This window comes from Rhinopithecus roxellana, chromosome 20 (assembly GCF_007565055.1).
Source record: "Rhinopithecus roxellana isolate Shanxi Qingling chromosome 20, ASM756505v1, whole genome shotgun sequence".
Lineage (NCBI taxonomy): Eukaryota > Metazoa > Chordata > Mammalia > Primates > Cercopithecidae > Rhinopithecus > Rhinopithecus roxellana.
The window spans coordinates 72,208,455-72,228,838 of NC_044568.1; the positions used below are offsets into that span (position 1 = coordinate 72,208,455).

Sequence of the window (20,384 nt, forward strand, 5' to 3'; positions counted from 1 at the left end):
CCCCCGGTGGACAGGCCAGCCACATTAGGGGCTGCTGCGCGGCGGAGCCCACAGCATGAATGTCTCCTGCTCTTCACACCCAGCCTAGGAAGGGCTGTTGACTGGAGGGTGACATACCCAGTGAGGCCTCTGGCGTCCCCATCACCCTCCAGGGGAGAGGCCCCTCTTCCAACCTGTCTGGGCCTTTCCCCTCCATACAGCCCAGCTTGGGGAACACAGGCTCCTTCCAGCAGCAGACAGCTGTAGAGCCGGGACTCCAGGCAGCTTCTGAATCCAGCTCCCGGGCCACAGATCACAGGGCCAGGACGGGAGCCTCCCACACAGAAGCCAGGCAGCAGGACCCCAGGTATGTTCCTCCACCAGCCTCTCCCTCCGCCCTCCCGGCTGGGCGGCTCTGTTCTGGATGCTTCCTGCTCACGGGGAAGTCTGCAGACCCACGAGAAGCTTGAAGCCTCTGAGTGGGAGACCCGGGTCTGCGGGGGGGCTCGGGGGACCCTTTTTCCCGATGACGTCTAAGTAACCATGGTGGCAGCAGCTGACGCTGGCCCAGCCTGGCTCCGGGGAGGGCTTCTCCAGGTCCTTTGAGACTCCGCTCCCCTCTCCTCGCCTCTTCTCCCTCCCTTCCCCACACCCCTGCTGCCTGCAGTGTGCAGACCTCCCCCACCACACCCCACCACCACGTCTGCTCCCACGCTGGGAAGTCAGGTCCAAGGGACAGAACCATCTGCCCAAGTCCCCTCCACGTCTGAACATTCACTGCCGTGTCTGGACCCAGAAATTCACACTCAGATTTTGGCCGGCATTCCCACTCCCTGCCCTGCTCAGAGAGGCAGGACCACAGGTCTGCCGGCCACAACAGCAGCGCCACAGTGCCCGGCACAGAGGCCTGCTGGTCGTGCATACAAAGCACCCACCGGCCATTATCATTCCGGAGCCGGCCAGAGCCTCCCGGCTGCATCTCATCGGTCATTCAGCAGCCCGTAATGACTTGTCAGTTCCTTGCCCTGCCATTTTCTGTCTAATTAATTCTTTTATTGTGCACCGGATAAAGAAAGACAAAGGCCTCACCGGCAATAATGATTCATTAAAATGCAGCGCCTCCGCCCGTGCTCCTGGCCCAGCACCAACCCGGCGGCCCCGCCCCACTGCGGGCACAGCCGCCCTCGCCCCTTAACCCTTTGTGGAGTCTCCTGGGCTGGGTGCCCGGCCTTTGCCAGGGCCCTGGGGGAGCAGGGATTATGCAGCTGCCAGCTGCCCTGGGGGAGAAGCCGGGCCTGGGCCCATCTGGGCGCTGCCAAGGAAGGGGGTCCTGGGCGTCTATGCTTGTCCGTGGCAGACCTCAGTGGGCCTGGACCTGGGAATCCCGGACGATCCCCTGGCTGGAGCAAGTCCCCCAGTCCTGAACCTGGGCCCATGGGGAAGGCGGGGGCTGGGGAGGGTGGGGAGGAGCGTCTGCCACACACAGGACCCAGGGTCCTGGGACAAGTCAGCTTGAGATTTGACCAACAAGAGGGGTAGGACCAGCGTGCTGGCCACAGCCACACCAAGCCCAGCTCAGTTAATCCCTGGGGCAGCTCAGCAGAGCTCTCATCGCCTCGGGGTCATGGGGGAAACTGAGGCACAGGAGGTCAACTGGCAAGCAGCCCATCCTGCCTTCCCACGGGGTGGCTGTGTGGATGCCCCAGACACAGCAGGAGGCAGCAGGAGGGGCGCCCACTGGATCTGAGTCCCCAGGCTGTGAGGCTGGGGAGGAGGCCGGCACCTCCTTCACCAGTTTCACTTTGATTTTCTTGCTGCCAAACCCACCTTATTTTGCAGATAAGCAAAAAGGTCATCACGTGGCCCGAGGTGGTCGTAATACCACCAACAGCATGACGGCCCGTCAGGTACCTGGGGGCACTGCTAGGGGAAGGCCCTGGTCTCACCAAGCTCCCCAGAGCTCCAGGGCCATTCCCATCGTGCCGGTGAGGAAGCCCAGGCCCCGGAGGAGGCCATCTGCTCCACAGTCAGAAAGCAGCAGCAGAAGACACAGGGCTTGGCCCCACACTGCTCTGCTCCAGGACGGCCCACCCCTCTCCACGGAGGGCTCCTGCCACCCTGGGAGCTCCACAGCTCCCACAGCCCATCCTGGAGACACAGTCTATGCTTCCTCTAGAACACAGGGGACACCAGAATGAGAGGGGATGCCGGGGACGTTAGATGACGCCTCTGAACGCCAGATGGGAGGTGGAGGGACAGCCAGCGCCCCATTCCCTTCCCTCCCCTCCCCTCCCTTTCCCCTAGCTCTTGGGAATATTGGGGTTCCCAGGTGGTAGGCCCGGGTGGGTCCCTGCAGCTCCCAGGCAGCCGAGGGCCAGTGAGTAATCAGGAGGCCATAGCCCCCTTGTCTGCAGTGGCCTCAGGACTGGGCTGGCAGAGCCAGGCTGTGGGGAGCAGGGGTGGGGCCTCTGGTCCCAGGAGAGACAAGCACGTGTTGTCGCTGGCAGAGCCTGGGCAGCAGGCGATCTGAGCCTCTGGCTTCCGTCACCTGTCTGAAGCCACTGCAGTCCTACAGGAAGGGCCTGGCTGAAGCTTGGGGGCAGCCCTGGGTCCTGCAGGAAGGGCCCGGCTGAAGCTTGGGGGCAGTGCTGAGCTGCGTCTCTTTTCCTCAGGGGTGCTTCTTTGCCTGAGTCGCTGGGGGGCCACCCATCTCCATCTGGGGTCTACACTGCCCCTGAGGGATTCAAACCAAGTGCTGGCTTTGCTGCCTGAGACTGGGTCCTGACTGGCACAGCTCTGCTGTGAGCCCGGTGGAATGTGCCCTGCGGCCATCCACACAGCGGCCATCCACACAGCGGCCGTCCACACAGCAGCCGTCCACACAGCGGCCATCCACACAGGTGTTCAGGGCTTGTCTGGAGTCTGGTGGTCATGGCGTCACCACCGGAAGCACGACCCCCCAAGCCTCCAGCCGCAACCCCAGCAGGTCCAGAGCAGCTAGAGATGGGGTCAAGAAAGGTCCTTCGTCCTGGGCTGGGGAGGCAAGACTGGGGTCCCGACAGCAGGCCAGGACCCCGGGTCCACAACACCCAGTATTTGATGGTCCTGACTGTGGCCCAACGGCACAGCATACCGAGCAGGTCCCTGAATCTCACTGCCCAGGAGAGGTGGGCAAGTGGGACCTCAGGCCCCTCCCAGGCAGCTGCTGGGAGGACACAGGCCCTCTTGGGAAGGAACAGCCACGCAGCTGTGAATTCACAGCCACACCAATAACCTGGTCCTAAGGCCACTTCTGTCCCAGGAAGACCAGAGGGGCTTTTCCAGTCTATCAGAATCCGGGGTGGATCACCAATGCCATTTCCCCTTTTGGGGCTGAACAGGGCCTTCTGTTCAGCTGAGATCAGAGGCAAGGCTTTCTGGAGGGTGAGGACGTGGAACATGAGGAACTGTCCTGGCTGGCCTGCCCTGGGACGCAACACTCTTGGGAGGACCAGGCGCAGGGAGGCTTGGGCTTGGGACGATGCCAGCTTGGAAACAACGTTGTCAGCCTGGCGTTCTTGGAGGACTCGTCTCCAGCAAAACCCCCACCAGCCGGAGACCAGGGCAGAGCGGCCTGACTCCCGAGTCACCCACTCCGGCCGCCTCTTCCGTGCAGCACTGGGGGAGGGGGACCAGCACCTGGAGACTCCCAGGGCCAGCATCCAGTGCCGAAGGTGGAAGCCATAAGCCCTGCCAGAGTGGGACCCACGGAGAGGAGGGATGGCAGGGACAGGGACAAAGGGCGGGGCTGTGCAGGGGGAGGTGTCCGTGCGCCTCTCAGCCGGGCAGGGTGTGGACGCACCAGGACAGGGTAGCACTCCCTGACTTCACGAAACTCAAGATACTGGAAAACCCACAGGAACACACGCGGGACCCAGGCACACCCAGGACAGGGACATGAGGTTCTCCACCCCCAGGGCACATGCCAGTGAGACGCACGGCCTGGGCCCCCAGGAGTTAACTTGCAGCAGCCCTGCCAAGTTCACACAAAACTGGCAGGGCCTCCCAGCCCCTGGGAACCTGGCAAGCCCCAAAGCGTGTCCCAGGGCAGCCCAGGGGCAGAGCTGGCTTTGCCGGCTAGCCGGACGCTGGGTTCTCCCCAGGTGGTCTGTCAATGTGTGAGCTTTGAGGGACATGTGGGCCTGGACAGCCCTTGGCTGGACACAGGACAAGCTGGGCCGGTTCTGTGGAGGCCATGGGTGTCTGTGAACCTGGCTCTCGGCACCCCTCTCCCAGCCTCCTCGCCTGCGGGGCTTGGCACACCCCACCCCCCAGGAACCGCCATAAATCCGGACAGCCCCTCCCCCGCTGCTCTTGGCAGGTCCTGGAACGGGATCCCCACTGTGGGGTGAGGGGCAGGGCAGCCAGGCGGGCAAGGAGACGGGGTGGGCGGCCCCCTACCCAGGCCACTCTGTTAAAATCGTAGATGCAGCTGCCTCTCGAATTCGGGTTCCTGTGAGCAGTGCATCCTCGAACTTGGGTTCCTGTGACCGAGATGCCTTGAGAAGCCGGGTCTCTGCACTCTGGGGGCAGCCCCCAGCCCTGAGATGCGCCCGCACCAGCCTCGGGTGCCCCGGAGGCCTGGCAAAGGGACCGGCTGCCCCTCACTGGCTGTCACTCCCACAGCCATTTTCTCCCTACAAACTTTCCTCCAACCAGACAGCTCTGCCAGCTCCTGCAGGGGCCACTTTCATCCGCTCCCAGGCTGGCTCCCTGCCAAGGCCCGAAAGATGCCGTCGGCTTCTCGGCGTTGCACAGCCACCCAGAAACCAGCTCTGGGATTCGCCTGGGAGGAAAAACACAGCCCCGAATCGGGCCCATCTGGACCCGTTTTGCCTACCAAGGAGGCTCTCCAGGAAGGAAGACGAGGAGTTCACTTCCCAGAGGCCGCGACGGGATCCGCGAAGGACACAGGTGTTTCCATTCCAACTGAAACCTGTTGACGCTTTGCGGCACCACGGGCTGCCCCTGCCGCTCGGGGTCCGGGTGGGCTTGTGGCTGCCCTCCTTGCCGCCCGGCGTGGAGGGCACGGGGGTGAGGCCAGCAGCCGTGTGGATGGGTGGCACGGCCTGATCCTGCCTCTGCTGGACACCTTCGCCCCGGGAGCCCCAGGCTCACACAAAGCGACACACAAAATGCAGCCCACGTTCATAAAAAGCACTTTGTTTAATTTTATCAGATCGATCTGTACAAAAGTTAGCGTTGGTCAGAAAGAAGCGAAGGCAGCAGGCGAGTGAGGGTGCGTCCTCCGAACGCGGTGCCGAGGGAGACGCTGCATAAAACAGGTCTGCGGCGGCTCCCTGCCCCCACTCCCAGAGAAAGAGAAGCAGAGACATTATTTTTTTTTTCTACAAAAAGGTAGGAAAAGTAGAAAAAGTAAAAAGAAGCAACTTCTCGGGTGTATTTAAATTTACAAAGTTTAAAGGCACAAGTTTGCGTGAAGTAGGCGCTATCGTATGCTCTGTGCTCGGCACACAGGGGAGCAGTGCAGGTAAATCAGGTATTATTCGTCAAGAACTAAGGCCCTAACGACGTTTAGTGGAGAAGGTTTAGTTTCACAGCTTGGTACGTGGCATTGGAGCCTGCGAGCCAAGATCACTTCTGAAGCTACCACTTCCCAGGAATTCCTGGGTCCTGTGTCCTATCACGTGGCACAGTCGTGGGCAGGGACCCAGAAATTCCTGTGTCCTATGTGTCCTACCACGTGGCACAGTCGTGGGCAGGGACAGAGTCCTGCTTCCTAAACCCCAAACTGATACTGGGTGCTGGGCACCCCAACCTGATCAGAGATGCCACAAGGCAAGTCCCTTCTCCTCCCTCGGGTTTTCAGCTGCCAAGCTGGAGGCATGAGGGGCCCAGTCCTCCCAGGGACCTTGGGACCTCCAGGCCTTCCAGGGCGGCCTCCCAGAAGCTGAGCAATGTGATGCCGGCCAACAGCTGCAACCCCACCTCCTGCCTGCCCTCGAGGGAAGCCTCCCAGCTTCTGTTTTCTCTTAAATTCTACTCTTTGCCCAAATTACCTAATTAATTAAAGATAAAATAATACAGAACATAAATACATCTTTAACAGCTTTCAAAAAAAACACATTTAAGCTTCAAAAATAAAAATTATCAAAAACATAAAAATAAAAGAGAGATGTGTTAATCCCAGCCAGACCTTGCGTGGGCGCACTCTGCCAGCAAGGAGACGCCTCAGATCTGACAGGCGGGTCCCGGAGATGCTGGAGCAGACACGTCCCAGAGGGTCTGCAGACAGACACCCTGGATCCCAGACAGCCCGTGCAGCCGTCGTCGAGGGAATGTGGCCACGCGTGCAGGGGTTCTCAGCACCGAGGCCAGCCTGGACCTCAGAGCGACCTGCAAGGCCCCTGCCACCCCCTCCTTTGGTCCTTGGGCTGTGCTGCCGTTTCTCCTCTACCGAGATGCAAACCGAAGGTGCTGTTGCCGCCAGTCCTCACAGAAGAGGCACCAAACGGCGGCCCTTCTTTGTGGAATCATCCCGCCACCTCAAAAAGAAAGAGAGAAGGGAGAGAGAGCTCGTCCGTTGGCGGAGGTGTGGCCATCTGGAGGCCGAGGGCCACGGGAGGCAAGCACATTTCCCTGCAGACTTCAGCAGGCACTTGACGGAGCTCAGCCACCACGGCCCGCCTGCCCTGGCCATACACACTGGGAGGCCTTGGAGGCCGGGCCATCCTGTCAGGCCAGGACAAGGCTGCCCCCCAATGCCGGCGAGTCCCTCCCTGCAGCCGGGCCCTCAGGGCCTGGTCAGGGTGGTGTACACCGGCTGGTCCCAGTGACTGGTGGGGCTGTGGGAGGGCGGCAGGGCCAGGCTGTTGAGCAGGGGCGAGGCATAGGGCCGGCGCGGCGAGTGGAAGCAGGGGTACTGGTAGAGGCCGGGCGCGTAGCCAGGGTAGGCTCCGTAGTAGCTGGAGGCCTGCAAGTCGCCGTAGTCACCCTGTGCGCCGGTGAAGGGGCCGGTGGGGGCGGCCGGGGCAGTGCTGGCCTGGCCGCTGCAGGAACCGTAGTCGGGCGAGCCTCGGGGCTGGTCACCGTAGTGGCCGGGGCTCGGCTGCTCCGTCTTGATGTGCGGCCGTGGGGGACCCGTCTCGGTGGGCGACGCGGAGGCTGATGGGGCACTCTTGTGGGCCCACACGGGGGACGCCCCGGCGTGGAAGTAGGCGCCCCCGTAGGCCTGGCCGGGCTCGGGTGGGGCGGGGCCGCCCAGGGGCAGGTACTGATCGAACTCGTGGACGTCGAAGGCATCCATGGTGCCCATGACCTCGCTGCTGAGCTCCGAGATGTCCACGTTGCTGAAATCGATGTTCTGGCGCCCGCTGTCTGCCGGCCGGCGTCCCTCCAGCTTCAGCTCCGGCTTGGCGCCCGCCTGCTGCAACTCCGTCTTGGGGGTGGTGGGTGGGGTGGGCGGCCCGTGGGTCTGCCCTGGGGACAGGAGAGCAGGCTTCAGGGATGAATGCCGCTTCTGTGGGGCGGGTGGGGCCGGCCAGGCTGGAAGGGGAGGGACACCCGCGCTAACTGCCAGGGGGGATCAACGGCTTTTTGTTTCTTTACATTTCCCAGAAATTCCAGCAAAGTCAGACCTAGACCTCACTCCTCGGCCGAGAAAATTCCATGAAGCGCTGTGCTATGGGAAGACCTGAGGCCCCTCCCAGAGACCAAGGTGGGGGGAAGAAGCCGACAGACCCAGCCTGGCCAGAGCTGGCGTTTACAGGGCGCTGGGGGACCACACAGACCCTGTTCCTCCCCGGGCCAGCCAAGCACTCTGAGGCTGGCGGGCGTCAGCCAGCCTGACCGAGGCCCCGGCAGGACTCCACCCTGTCAGTCTGGCCCTGAAGCCGGGGCTGCTGAGCGCCGTGTGGGCAGCGGCTCGGTGTGGGAAGAGGAGCCCGCATTCGACTGAGTCCTGCTGCAAAAAACACCACCTCTCGGGGTCCCTGCCAAGCGAAGCTATCAGCCCCTCAGCACTCCAGGCGCCTAAGCGGGTCCCTTGCACACCAAAAACAGAGGTGGCCGGGGCCTTGGGAGCTTTTTCAGGGGACCCGGGGAAGGCCTGGTTCTCTCGAGGGCGCCTGCCCCCCTCCACCATCGTGCACCTATCTCAGTCAGAAACCCCACGGCTGCCTCCCGCACCAGGGACCCCCAGATATGCCGGGGGTCTGGAGCCCACCTGTGTGGTCGCCGTGGTGGTGCGCATCTCCAAGCCCTGCTTCGGCCTTGTACACGGCACCGCCGCCAGTGTGGGGTCCCAGCTCCGCACCGGAGTCCGAGTCGCTCTGGCCGGCCTTGGTGCTCTTCCTGCGCCGTGGCTGGTACTTGTAGTCGGGGTGGTCCTTCTTGTGCTGCACGCGAAGCCGCTCTGCCTCCTCCACGAAGGGCCGCTTCTCGCTCTCGCTCAGCAAGCTGCAGCACAGGGCAGAGGCAGGGATGGCCAAGGCACCCACTGTGCCCTTGGCATGGGCACACACCACCGGGGGGGACTGGCAGCAGAGGCCACGGCCGGGAGGCTCTGACCACAGAAACCCGCCTGCCGCAGGCTCCGGGGCCTCCTGTGGCACCAGGGAGCAAAACCCCTTTGGGAGAACCGGCTGGCAGGAGCCCGCGGCGCCTGTTTGGGGAAGTTGGTATGCTTATGACAGCCAAAGAACGAGGCCCACACCTCCCATCCTTTCTCCTTCTACTTCCCCCTATTCCGGGCCTGCTGTTCTCTCCCTCTGGGGCTTTCTAAGGGAGGCGGGGGAGGCGTGCAGGACCCAGCCGGCGGTGGACAAAAGCGAGGCTTCCCGGGAACAGTGCCGGCCTCCAGCGGGCAGCTGGGCTGCTGTCCCTCCATTCCCAGACACCCAGAAGCCCGGGCAGGGCCCAGGCGCCTGTCCTCACTGAGCCTCAGGACACATTCCCTGGGACTCTTTCGAGGCTCACCTCCAACCGCCTGTGCGGCAGGACTTGGGGGAGCAGGGGTCTGCAGTCTACAGCGCCCCATGCCTGCGCCCTAGATCCAGACAGAAGACAGGAGGTGCAGATATGCAAGCTCCAAGCTCCCATTTTCCAGGTGAGGAGCAGGATACAAGAACTAGAGCCCCAAACCAAGAAAACTATTTTAAACTCAACACTTGGTGAGGGCTGCCTGTCCTGAGCAACAAGTTCTTCACACTGCAGTCCTAATTTCTGGAAAACTGGCCAGCTCCACCACGCCAAGGCGTGCACACGAGGCACCCCATCATCTCCACTCCTGCCCTCCTTGCTTCGGACAGAGTGGCCAGGAGAGAGAAGCTGCAGGGAGGGTACTCGCAGGCAAACCTGATGCCCACCCACACGCCTGCCCCACTCCCTCCCCATGGGTGGTCCAGGAGCCGGAGGAGCTAAGCCCTTTCTAAGGCGGGGGCACCTCCAGAGAGCCGCATGCAGCTTGCTGTCGTGCCGGGTGGGCCTCCCGGGGCTGGGGCCACTGGCAGCAGCTGGAGGGTACCTCGGGGTGCCAGCCATGGCCCTCCTCAGGGTGTTCCCCGCCAGGAGAACTGGCTCCAGAGCGCACCCGCCACGAGGGTGGATACCCCAGGCGCTGCCCTCCACGGACCTCGACTCCCATACCTGGCGCTGGACCCCGACTGGCCAGAGGGTGTTTTTCCACGGGGATCCGCCCTGACACCCGCCCCAGGTGCAGAGCCTGGAGCCTGCGTGTGGCCGCCACCTCCGGCCCCAGCTCGCAGTCCGAGACAAGGGGCCGCCAGGGTTCCGAACCCCGCCCCCGGGGCGCCGGTACTCACCGCCACAGCTTGCCCAGCGTCTTGCTGAGCTCGGCATTGTGCAGGTGCGGGTACTGGTCGGCCAGCTTGCGGCGCGCCGCTTGTGCCCACACCATGAAAGCATTCATGGGACGCTTCACGTGCGGCTTGGCTTTGAGCGCGCCGCCACCGCCGCCGCGCACCGGCATGGGCACCAGGCTCCAGTCGTAGCCCTTGAGCACCTGCGACACGGCGTCGCGGATGCAGGCCGGGAAGCGCTCGTCCGCCGCCTCCGCCGCGTCGCCCCGGGCGCCCCCCACTGCGCCCCCCGCGCGGCCCAGGCCCTCGGAGCCGGCGGGAGACGGTGGTGCGTCCGAGTCCGAGTCCTCCACGTGCGACATGGAGCTGGCGGTGCCGGACGGGCTGCAGGGCGGCTGGGAGCGGGCTTCGCTCATGTCCAGCATCGGGGCCGCGCGCGGAGGGGCGCGCACCGGAGACGCGCACCAGGGCCGGCGCCCGGGGCTGCCCTGCGGCCGCTCCGGGACCCGAGGTCGCCGCGCGGTAGCCCCGACCCTCGCCCCTGCCGCCGCCGCTGCCGCCGCCGCCGAGGCTCGGTTCCCGCTCCGGGACCCGCAACAAGTTTCTTTAAGCGGCGGCCCCCCGGCCCCGCCCCGCGCCCGGCTGCCCATTGGCGGAGCGCGCCCCGATCCCCCGGAGGCGGAGCCCGGCCGCCCCCGCCCCCCCACCCATAAAGAAAGCTCCGCCGCTCTTGCCGCGCCCCCGCCCGCCCCGCCCGGCGCCGCACCACGTGGACCCGGCGCCCCACGCCTGGAGCTCCCCTCTCCGGAGCCCCGGGAAGGGAAGCAGGGCAGGGAGGCCGGGGTGGGGGATCTCCGGCGCTCCCTCTCCTCTGCGGGCGCCGCGCGGCTCCTAGGAGTCCGCCCCCTGTCCCGAGGCTCAGCTAGGAAGCGGGTCCTCTGGCCCCTCCCCCGACACACACACACACACACACACACACACACACACACACACACACACACACACTCAGCCCGTCTCGCACCCGAGGTCTCGCCCGCAGACCGGTGGCGCGGGGTCAGCTGCTGCCTGCGGTCCAGGCAGGGTCGGTTCCGCCGCGCAACGCCCAGGCCCAGCTCGTCCAGAGTCTGCGGGCAGCGCACGTCCAGGTAACGCGCGCCGAGGGGCCGCGGCCCGGAGCTGGGGGACCCCGGGCCGCCCTCCCCATAAGGGTGCGAGCGTGGAGAGCGCGGGCGGGGGCGCGGTCCCGGGGGCCGGGCAGTTGGAGGGGCGGGAGTGCTGGGCGGGGCCTGCGCTGAACCCGGCGCTGAGTCCCTGGGGCCGCCGGGCGGATGGCGTGGCCGGACGCGGGGGCCCCGGGCCTTCCGGGCGTGACCCAGAGCTCGGGGGCGGGGAGGCCTCTCCGGCGGGGCGGCCCTGGGTGGTCCGGCAGAGGCGGAGGCCGCTCCGAGCCTGTGAGCCCTGGGCGCCTGCGGAGGCGGGGAGAGGGCGGGGTGTGCTGCCCTGGTGGGGACCGCGGGGTCGGAGAGGGGACATTGCCCTCCGAGGCGAGCGCCCAGCCGCGGTTCCGGGTCCCCGCCCAAGGCCGCCCCCGCTAGGTGGCCTCGGCCCCGCCGTCCCCGAGGGTGGCTCGGATACTTTCGACCAGCGCGCTGGAGATGACGGGGTTGCGCCATTTCGGGTCAGGCAGCCAACGCGGAACACGCGCGTCTCCGAGCTTGCGGCCCGCGAAAGCCGGGTGACCGACCGCCCTAAAGCGCCCACGCCCGGGCCGGTGGCCGCCGCAGCCCCTGAGCCACGCGGTCTCCCCGGCCCGGCCGGCAGAAGAAGGTGGTCCGTTACCAGAGAAGTCCAGATGCAAAGTCGGGGGTCGCGCTGCCGCTTCATGCCCGCGCACCGCACCCACCTGGGGCCGCCACCGACCGCGCAGGACTCGCCTCCTACCGCCACTCTGGCCTGGCCGAGAACTGGTGCTCCCCCGTCCGCAGACCCCGGGGCCGCTGTTGCTTTGCATTGGGAAACCCGAGCCTGGCGCGGAGCTGAGGGGGCCAGGCCTTCGGAGGAAGTGTTGACCTCCGGGCTGAAGAGCAAGGGCCGTGCCACCTGCCGGGAGGGGAGTCTCATCTCTGCAGCCTCCCTTGGCCAGGTCAGAGGAAGCAGCTTTGGGAAGGCGGACTGCGCGCTGGGAGACTCCACGCATCGTAGGTGGGAAGCTGGCTGCCAGCCTAGCCTGCCCTCTCTTCTCCGCCCCACCGTCTCGCTTGGCTCTGGCACCTGCCTGGGAAGACCCACACCTCCGTCTGCAGTGCACCTTCTCTCTGGAGGCCCTGCCCCCCGCTCGGGGTCCCGCATCCTTCCGTGGCCTTCAGAGAATGGCCTGGGGCGCTCATGGAACTCATCTGTTTCGCCTGGGATGCAGGCAGGCGGAAGTGGGGGTTTAAGTGGAGGCAGTGAGGGTGGGCGGCCCGGCCCAAACTGTGCCACCTTCCACCCCCTGCCCCTGGGAGAGCAGACACCGTCCACTCGGGCTCACAGTGCTATCCGGGTGAGGACCTCCATGGAGAGCTCCTCTTTGCCAAAGAAAAACAAAGTTGCATTAGGTCGGCGAGCAGGCAGGGCGGCCTCTTCCCGGCTTTCCACCCACCAGGGAGGCCTCGGGTCCCTGGGACAGAGGTGGGGGACTCCAGCGCCCCTGGAGGAAGGGAGACTGAGGTGGGGAGGCGTCCAGGGCCTGATTCGGGGGCACGGTGGTCTGTGCAACCGAGACCCTGCCCTGGGTTCCACCAGCACCTGCTCCTTTCCCCAGGTTGTAGTGACCACCAGGGGAGGTGCCGGGCGTGCAGGCTGCCACGGGAGGGGTGGGGAGGTGGGGAGTCGCTGCGGTGGGAGGGGGGGACCTAGGCCAGCCAGCTGAGGATGTGTTGCTGCACTCCCAGGAGGGCAGTATATGTGGGTGAGGGTCCCCATACAGGGTGGCACCCAGAAGCATCCCTTCCAGAATCGTCTCTGGTCTACCCTGAAGTCCCCAGGAAAATGCCTTTGTCCTCCGCAGGTGTGAGCCACTAGGACTGACTGGACGCCAGGATGGGGGTTTCAGAGAGGGAGGTGTCAAGTGGTTTGACTGTCGCCAGGTATGAAGCACTTGCTGTGTGCCAGGCAGTTTCCCACACAGGACGGAGCTGGACCACCCTCACAGCCCCTGTCCTGCAGATGCTGGCCTTGTGGAGGGAGGCGGGCAGCTAGCCCCAAAAGCACCTCTCAGAGGCGGGGACTTCAGGAAGGATGGTCTGGTAAAGCATCTTTGGTGTCATTTAAGCTGAGCCCTGAAGCTTCTGACCTGCAGGGAGAGGCCAGCGTTTTCCCTGGGGAAGCTAGAACAGAGTGTCTGATGATAAGAGAGGGACCCAGGGGTGGAGGGGCAGCCATCAGAGCCACCTCTGAGTCCACCTGATGGGCCCATGTCCTCATCCGGGGGGGGACCTGCACCCACTCCTCCCCTGTCTCCCATCCCTGCCCCAGCCCTTCAGCTGGGGATGGCTCTGCCCTGTCTGCATGGCCCCGCCCACCCTGACCTCACCACCTGCTAGTGGGCCTTGCAGTTTCAAGGGGAGGACCTGATGGGGGAACCTGGACCAGGGCTGTCCCCTGGCCATGAGTGCCGGGCATGGAGAGCTGGTGTAGACGACATTGGTAGCTCCACATGCCCTGGCCTGGGCGCCAAGGGCAGCTGCAGGGAAGAATCTGGGTGGGCAGGCTCTACTGCCCATGAGATGGGGCAGGGATGGCCTGGGGGACGCTTCCAGACGAGAGATGACCCCACCCCATCCGTGGCTCCTAGGGATGGCAACCCCGGAGGCGCCTGGGTTCGTGTGTATGTGTGCTTGGTGTATGTGTGAGGATATGTGTGTGTGGTGTGTGTGTTTGTATGGCATGTAATGTGTGGTATGGGTATGGGATGTATGTATGGGGTGCATATATGGTATGTGTGGTGCATGTATAGTGTGTGTGGTGTGTGTGTATGGTGTGTGCTGTGTGGTGTGCATGTGTATGATATGTGTGGTGTACATGATATATGTGTGTGTGGTGTGCATGTGGTATGTATATGGTGTATATGATGTATGTGTGTGGTGTGCATGTGTATGATGTGTGTGGTGTATATGATATATGTGTGTGGAGTGTGCATGTAGTATGTACATGGTGTATGCTGTGTGTGTGGCGTATATGATATATGTGTGTGGAGTGTGCATGTGGTATGTATATGGTGTATGCTGTGTGTGTGGTGTGCATGTATATGATGTGTGTATGGAGTGTGTGGTGTATGTGATGTGCATGTGTGTGATGCGTGGTGTATGTGTGAAGGGTGTGTGTGTATGGTGTGTGGTATGTGGTGTGTGTGTGGTGTGTGTGTATGATGTGTGTGGTGTGTGTGTGCAGGGTGTGTATGTATGGTGTGTGGTGTGTGTATGGTATGTGTGGTGTGTGTATGGTGTGTGGTGTGTGTGGTGTGCACATGTATGATTTGTGTATGGGGTGCGGTGTATGTGTTGTGTGTGGTGTATGTGTGCAGGGTGTGTATGTATGGTGTCATGGTGTCTGGTGTGTGTGTGCATGTGTATGATGCATGTGGTGTGTGTGTATGGTGTGTGGTGTGTGTGGTGTGCACATGTATTTGTGTATGGGGTGTGGTGTATGTGTTGTGTGTGGTGCATGTGTGCAGGGTGTGTGTGTATGGTGTGTGGTGTGTGTGATGTGTATGATGTGTGTGTGTGGTGTGTGTGTTGGGCCCAGGGCCCGAGGAGGAAGCAGGGCTGCCCAGGAAAATGCCACCCTGGAGAGGCCCCTATCCCTCCCTGCCTGTCCTCCCTGTCCCCCTCCGTCCCTCCCTGCCCATCCTCCCCTGTCCCCCACCATCCACCTCCCACCCGTCCCTCCTCCTGCGGCAGGCGGCCCATCTTTTGTGCTGTGTGAGAAGCACAGGGAGGGCTGGGCAGGCGTGAACCCGCTGGCAACCAGTGTGTGCACAGCCCTGGCCCGGGCCTCCCAGCCCCTGCATCCCGAGCACCCGTGGGGCAGTTGGCAGCGTCCTGGCACAGCCTGGGAGATTAATTGGTGCTTTTAATGACGGCTGGTCTGGCAAGAGTACAGTGACTACAGGCTGGGCCGGCACAGGCTGTGAACAGAGGCTGGGAAAGGCCCCACCCCCGGATAGGTCTCCAGGGGAGAGGAGAGTTCGCAGGACCCCTCTCAAAACCCCCTTCGGGAGTCAGCTTCCTGTCCGTGCACACTTGGAGCTCTGGGCTGGGTTGTAGCTCCCTGTGCTTCACTGTCTCGGCTGCTGACAGTGCCAGCTGGGACACGAGTTCCGGTTTGGGTCAAGGCTGGCCTGTTGGCCGGGGTGGCATCTGCCTGAGAACTGGCCTTGTCTGTGCCTTGAGCTTCCCGGCGCTCACAGGGCAGTGGAAAACCACTCAGTGAGCCTTTCTTGGCACCCTGCAGGAGCAGTGCTTTCTGGGCCCTCTGTGGCCAGAGCTGGCCCCGCTGCAGCTCACTTCTGCCTGCAGCCCAGACATCCTCCTGGTCCTCCTGATGCCCCTGGCCTCCACGGAGGATGAGCGTCTCCAGCCCAGCCCTCCCCATCTCCACCTCCTGCCCCCCTGACACACTGGGAGCCTCCTGATCCGTGAACCCGCGCTGGCGGGAGTGGCTACTGACTGCTGAGAACCCCTGCCCGGGCTGTTCTCATGTGGAAAGGATTCGGGGAGCGGGCGATGCTTAGCTCAAAGCATGGAGACCAGCGCTGCCCTCTCCCCAGCGACAGGTGCACACCCAGATCATGGATGTATTGGGAACAGCTGTGACTCCTGCTGCTCAGCGTCTGTCACTCCAGGCTGGGAGCGGGTCCCCAAGCTTCCGGCTGGGCCCATCCGTCTCCCCTCTCAGTGGCGGGTGGGGGGAGCGCCAACAGCACGCATTTGCTCTCCGCACTTCTCATCTGACAGTGGGCAGAGGGTCCTTCTGCAGCCCTGAAACATCCCCGGGCAGGAACCCTGGGACTCCAAACAGCCAGGGAGAGGTGAGCACCAAGGACCTCCCAGCGGGTGTCATCTCCTGCCGAGAGAGGCCAAGCCTAGGGGTGGTGTCTGTGACTTGGAGTCAACACTTTCGTTGGTGGCAGTAAATGCTGTCCCTAACCCTGCAGTATAGATGTGGGTTTCTGTGCCCTGTACGGGAGGGTGCTATCTGACACCAGACACCCAGACTACAGATCGCAGCCCCATTCCTGGTCCTCGCGCCACTGAACCCCAGACCCCAGCCTCATTCTAGGCCCTCATCCCCTAGATCCAGGGACCCCAGCCCCATTTCAGCCCTTGGGCCCTTGTAGGATGCCAGGCCCTGGCTCTCCTGGGCCCCAGCCCCCAGCCCATCCCTGGCCCAGGCACCGGGGGGGCCGAGGTCCTCTGAGAAGGAACATGGGGACTGGGGGGGCTCTCTCAGCCCATCAGCAGGAGAGGACTGACTCCAGAAAAATCAGCCTTTGTGCCCTCTTAGGCTGCCAAGACCTGTGACCGTCCTTCCACACTCAACCTTGAGATTTCATGAGGCTCCTTGCCCGGAATGTCCACGTTTGAAACCTCCCAACACTGAGCCCCATTTCAAGTATAACCAGGAGGGAAAATGGTGCTTGAAATAAGCATGCTGCAAAGGAAAACCTGCTTTCTCGAAAAGGGCTCTGGTCGCTCAGGTCCTGACCTCCCCGGCCAGGATGGAACGTTCCAGAGACCCATTAGTGCCAAAAGCAAATTAAAACACACCCTGTAAAAATGTCTCTGCTGTCTCCCAAGTATTCATTTTTCTGAATGTGTTTCCTCCGTGGTCTCGGTTCAGATGAGAGCCTTCAGCAAAGCTTTGCTGTAGAGGCTCAGAGAAAGGACAGAAGGCACAGGCCCAGCTCTGCCTTTGCCCTGCCTTTCTTGTGGCCTGGGCTTGGGTAGCACCACCCGGTGACACACAACACTGGGCTCCGAGGCTGTTTGTTATGCAGCATTACTGTGGCCGTTGGTGACCGCTACACTGACTGCTAACTGCACTGTGGGTAGAGGTCAGTCCGCAGGGCTCTGGTTTGTGACCTCTGGGCCAAGCAACTTCTGGTTTGTGACCTCTGGGCCAAGCAACTTCCAAGGCTTCTTCCAGTGCAGAATATGATTCCTAGAGAAAAAAAAAAAAAATACACATTCGTTTCCTCACACAGGGCCCTGCAACCAGAGAACATCACCACATTGGGTGCTGTGCTTTCCGCTCTGCCTAGAAACCATGGCTTGCCAGCTTGCAGGGTCACATGGAGCTGCGGCTCCTTCTGGGGTGCAGGGGTGGGAGCACTCGTGGCCTGTAGCTGAGGATGCAGGGAGAGGACAGGGTGAGCCAAGCAGAACAGCCGTCTGTGAGTCATGGTCCCAGGACAACCAGCAAATGGTATGACACCTGCTCTCTCAGCCCCCACCCGCACCTGCCAGCCTCACGGGGGGGGGGGGGGGGTTTGCCCGCTGGACATTCCCGGTAGGATCTGCCCAAACTGACCACCCTTCCAGAAGGCGGCGACAGATGTTAGCATCAATGGGTCCTGGGCTCCCCTTCCATACACAGATTTCAGGACATGACAAATTGGGGTAAATGAACGGTGCACGATTAGCTTCGGGCCCACGCTGGGTTCCTGTGGGTGCCAGAGACAGCTGCAACCGCATGCCAGGGACAATGGCCCCGATGCGACAGGAGCTGCCAGGCCGGGGTGCTGGGGGACAGCTGGACGAGGTGCCGACAGGGGCTCATTCCTCCCTGAAGTGGGCCCGCAGCTGCTGGGAGCATGGCCAGCCATGGGCTTGTGTGTGCCTGGGTGCCAGAGGCCGTGCTGGCGCAGGCTGGGATGGCGGGGACAGGGTCCCACCTAGGGCAGGCTTGTTGGTGGGTCTCTGGGGAGACAGCCCAGTCTTCAGCCTGCACGCTCTTGGGGAGCCCCTCCCTCCCTCCCCTCTCCCCACTCTCCTCCTCAGCCTCTTCTCCTCCAGCACTGGGCAGCCCTGGGGTGGCTGAGCCTCATCTCCACTCCCTCAGGCCTCTCCTGGGTCAGCCTGGCTTTTTTCTTAGAGTTTTTACTTGACAGGGCAAACTCAGGACGCCCTCCTCCTCCTCCCGCCTTGGGTTGGTGTGAGGCGCTCAGGGCAGAGCCCGGGTTCCGGGCGCTGAGCTGCAGGGTGGAAGGCCCCATCTGGCCGATTTCCTGGCCGCTGCAACTTGCTCTGGGTCTGCGGAGAAGCCTCTGTTTTTAAGTGAAACGCCTTCTTAGGGAATAAGACACACCTGTATCTAAATGTTATTTTTAAACTGCTAGATGCTCCTTAATATAGATGAAGAAGTAAGGTAAGTGTGAAGAACACGACGTATTCCAGCAGGTGACAGCGCCTTCTGGGCGCTTCCCAAACACCAGTGCAGGGCTGTCTGTCGTTCTTTTCTTTTCTTTTTCTTTTTCTTTTTCTTTTTTGAGACGGAGTCTCGCTCTGTCGCCCAGGCTGGAGTGCAGTGGAGCGATCTCGGCTCACTGCAAGCTCCGCCTCCCGGGTTCACGCCATTCTCCTGCCTCAGCCTCCCGAGCAGCTGGGACTACAGGCGCCCGCCACCGCTCCTGGCTAATTTTTTTTTTTTTTTTTTTCTAATTTTAGTAGAGACAGGGTTTCACCGTGTTAGCCAGGATGGTCTTGATCTCCTGACCTCAGGTGACCCACCTGCCTCGGCCTCCCAAAGTGCTGGGATTACAGGCGTGAGCCACCTTGCCCAGCCTCATTTTACTTTTCTAAAATTCGAGGCAAAATTCACATAGCATGAAATAAGCCACTTTCCGGTGAACGACTCAGTGGTGTTTAGCACCTGGCCGTGGTGGGCCGCCATCACCTAGTTCCAGAACATTCTCATCAGCCCAAAAGGAAACGTCCTACCCACGGAGCACCCGCTCCCCAACTCCCCGTCCCCAGACCTGGACCACAGAGCTCCCTCCTTTCCCTGTGGCTTTGCCCACCCTGGACATTTCGTGTAAATGGGTTCACACAACATGTGACCTCCGCGTCTGTCCTGTCCCACTGAGCTTAATGTCCTGAGGTTCATCTGTGTTGTAGCATGTGTCAGAACTGGATTCCATTTTATTTTATTTTACTTTATTTTATTTTATTTTACTTTATTTTAGAGACAGAGTCTTGGTCTGTGGCCCAGGCTGGAGTGCAGTGCTCAATCTCGGCTCACTGCAACCTCCACCTCCCGGGTTCAAGCGATTCTCCTGTCACAGCCTCCCAAGTAGCTGGGATTACAGGCGCCCGCCACCATGCCTGGCTAATTTTTTTGTATTTTTAGCAGAGGCGGGGTTTCACCATATTGACCAGGCTGGTCTTGAACTCCTGACCTCAGGTGATCCACTCGTCTTGGCCTCCCAAACTGCTGGGATGACAGGCTTGAGCCACTGCGCCCGGCTCCTGGATTCCTTTTTATGGCTGAATCATAACCCAGTGCACTTTTAATTAAATTCAGGCTGAAATGGGCATAAACAGAGCTGCTGGTCCACCTCTCCTTGGTCCAAGCCCTGCCCCCAGTGACCTGCTCTGGGGCCATTCTCGGCAGTGGATGGGACCCCTGTGGTCAGGGTCCCAAGAGAGCAGACCCCGAGGGAAACTTGAGCTCAGAGAGGACAGGAGCTCCCAGCAGACCCTTCCGCTGACTGCTCCCACCCTGGGCAAATGCAGAGCCGGAGCCCGGAGCGCTGGAAGCTGGAACAAGAGGCCCTTTTCTGCTCTGCACAATGCCCCATTGTGCCCTTTGCGTGGAGAGCAGCTCAGCCCAGCAAGGGGAAGCTGTGCACAAAGCCTCCTTGTGACGGCAGCCCCACCTGAGGACAGCGCAGGGCCACACCTGACACAGGGCAGTCCCTCTCGCCGTCCGTCTCCGAGCAGGCCTGGCATCCAGACAGGGCCCGCTCTGCAGGCATAGCCCGAGGGTGTGGGGCTCCCTGTTCCCCCACAGAGGAGGGGAACAGTGTAAGCTCTGCTGGCCCTTCCCAAACTGGCCCCCAGATCATGAGGAGAGGTACAGGTGGTGAGCTCTGCGGAGGGACCTGGGTGCTGGGCGCCTGCCAGGGCCGACGGCTCCTGCAATCCCCAAGGCTCTGAGCCCTCAGGCACACGCTGGGCTCCCGGAGGCTTGGCCAGCATGTGGAGGATGTTTGCATGTTTGTACCCATGGCAACATCTTTTACAGGGTCCCATTGCACAGCTGGGCTCCTGAGGGGGTTTTCATAGAAAAGAAATGGAAACTAAAACTGAATTCAGCCATAAGATGTACAGGTATGCTATGACCCCAGCAACGCAGAGAGGCTGGAGGCTGAGAGGAAGCTCCGGCCACTGCTGGTCAGCCCTGGATTTGGGGACCTGATGTCCACAGTCAGTCCCTGCCCTCACAAGGCTCACACTACAGGTGGTGAAGATATAATTAAACAAGTTATAAAGACAGGTCATGTGACCATCCGAGTGACAATAATTTCTATGCCAAAACACCAGG

General features: G+C 62.2%; 2 protein-coding genes across 11 annotated transcripts; one reads left to right on the forward strand and one right to left on the reverse strand.

Annotated features, from left to right (window-relative positions):
• Positions 1–5,165: 5,165 nt before the first annotated feature.
• Positions 5,166–11,720, reverse strand: SOX8 (SRY-box transcription factor 8). Of its 4 annotated transcripts, none has more exons than XM_010387789.2 (3): positions 9,801–10,480; positions 8,204–8,436; positions 5,166–7,458 (listed from the first exon to the last, which is right to left on the reverse strand). In XM_010387789.2, exons 1-3 carry the CDS (start codon positions 10,445–10,447, stop codon positions 6,773–6,775), a joined length of 1,566 nt encoding a protein of 521 aa, XP_010386091.2. In that variant the 5' UTR covers positions 10,448–10,480; the 3' UTR covers positions 5,166–6,772. The 4 variants fall into 4 exon arrangements, with proteins under 4 accessions (XP_010386091.2, XP_030780409.1, XP_030780408.1 ...); XM_030924549.1 differs by having other exon boundaries at positions 5,166–7,524; XM_030924548.1 differs by lacking the exon at positions 9,801–10,480 and adding an exon at positions 10,819–11,720 and having other exon boundaries at positions 5,168–7,458; positions 8,204–8,641.
• LOC104681491 lies at positions 10,556–16,620 on the forward strand. 7 transcript variants are annotated; one of them, XR_004055357.1, is made up of 5 exons: positions 11,653–12,506; positions 12,847–12,925; positions 13,005–13,084; positions 15,291–15,867; positions 16,344–16,620. XR_004055357.1 is itself a non-coding variant. In XM_030924551.1 (3 exons), exons 1-3 carry the CDS (start codon positions 11,680–11,682, stop codon positions 15,450–15,452), a joined length of 1,068 nt encoding a protein of 355 aa, XP_030780411.1. In that variant the 5' UTR covers positions 11,653–11,679; the 3' UTR covers positions 15,453–16,620. The 7 variants fall into 7 exon arrangements, 1 of the variants encoding a protein (XP_030780411.1); XR_004055358.1 differs by lacking the exon at positions 11,653–12,506 and adding an exon at positions 10,556–10,942 and having other exon boundaries at positions 12,847–13,084; XR_004055354.1 differs by having other exon boundaries at positions 11,653–12,925.
• The last annotated feature ends 3,764 nt before the right edge of the window (positions 16,621–20,384 follow it).

Bases quoted from the DNA above. Each gene is read 5' to 3' on its own strand.
- SOX8 (XM_030924547.1), bottom strand. From the start codon at position 11,470: ATGGCGCAACCCCGTCATCTCCAGCGCGCTGGTCGAAAGTATCCGAGC. The intron at 8,642-10,818 runs GTGCGAGACGGG...TTCCCCAAACAG, and splicing joins GTCTGCGGGCGAGACCTCGG to GCGCCGCGGGCTCCTGCCAG. The intron at 7,525-8,203 runs GTGGGCTCCAGA...CTCCCCTTCCAG, and splicing joins CCACCACGGCGACCACACAG to CCTGGCCGGCCCCACCCGCC.
- LOC104681491 (XM_030924551.1), top strand. From the start codon at position 11,680: ATGCCCGCGCACCGCACCCACCTGGGGCCGCCACCGACCGCGCAGGAC. The intron at 12,507-12,846 runs GTGGGGAGGCGT...TGTCCTCCGCAG, and splicing joins CTGGAGGAAGGGAGACTGAG to GTGTGAGCCACTAGGACTGA. The intron at 12,926-15,290 runs GTATGAAGCACT...GGCACCCTGCAG, and splicing joins AGTGGTTTGACTGTCGCCAG to GAGCAGTGCTTTCTGGGCCC.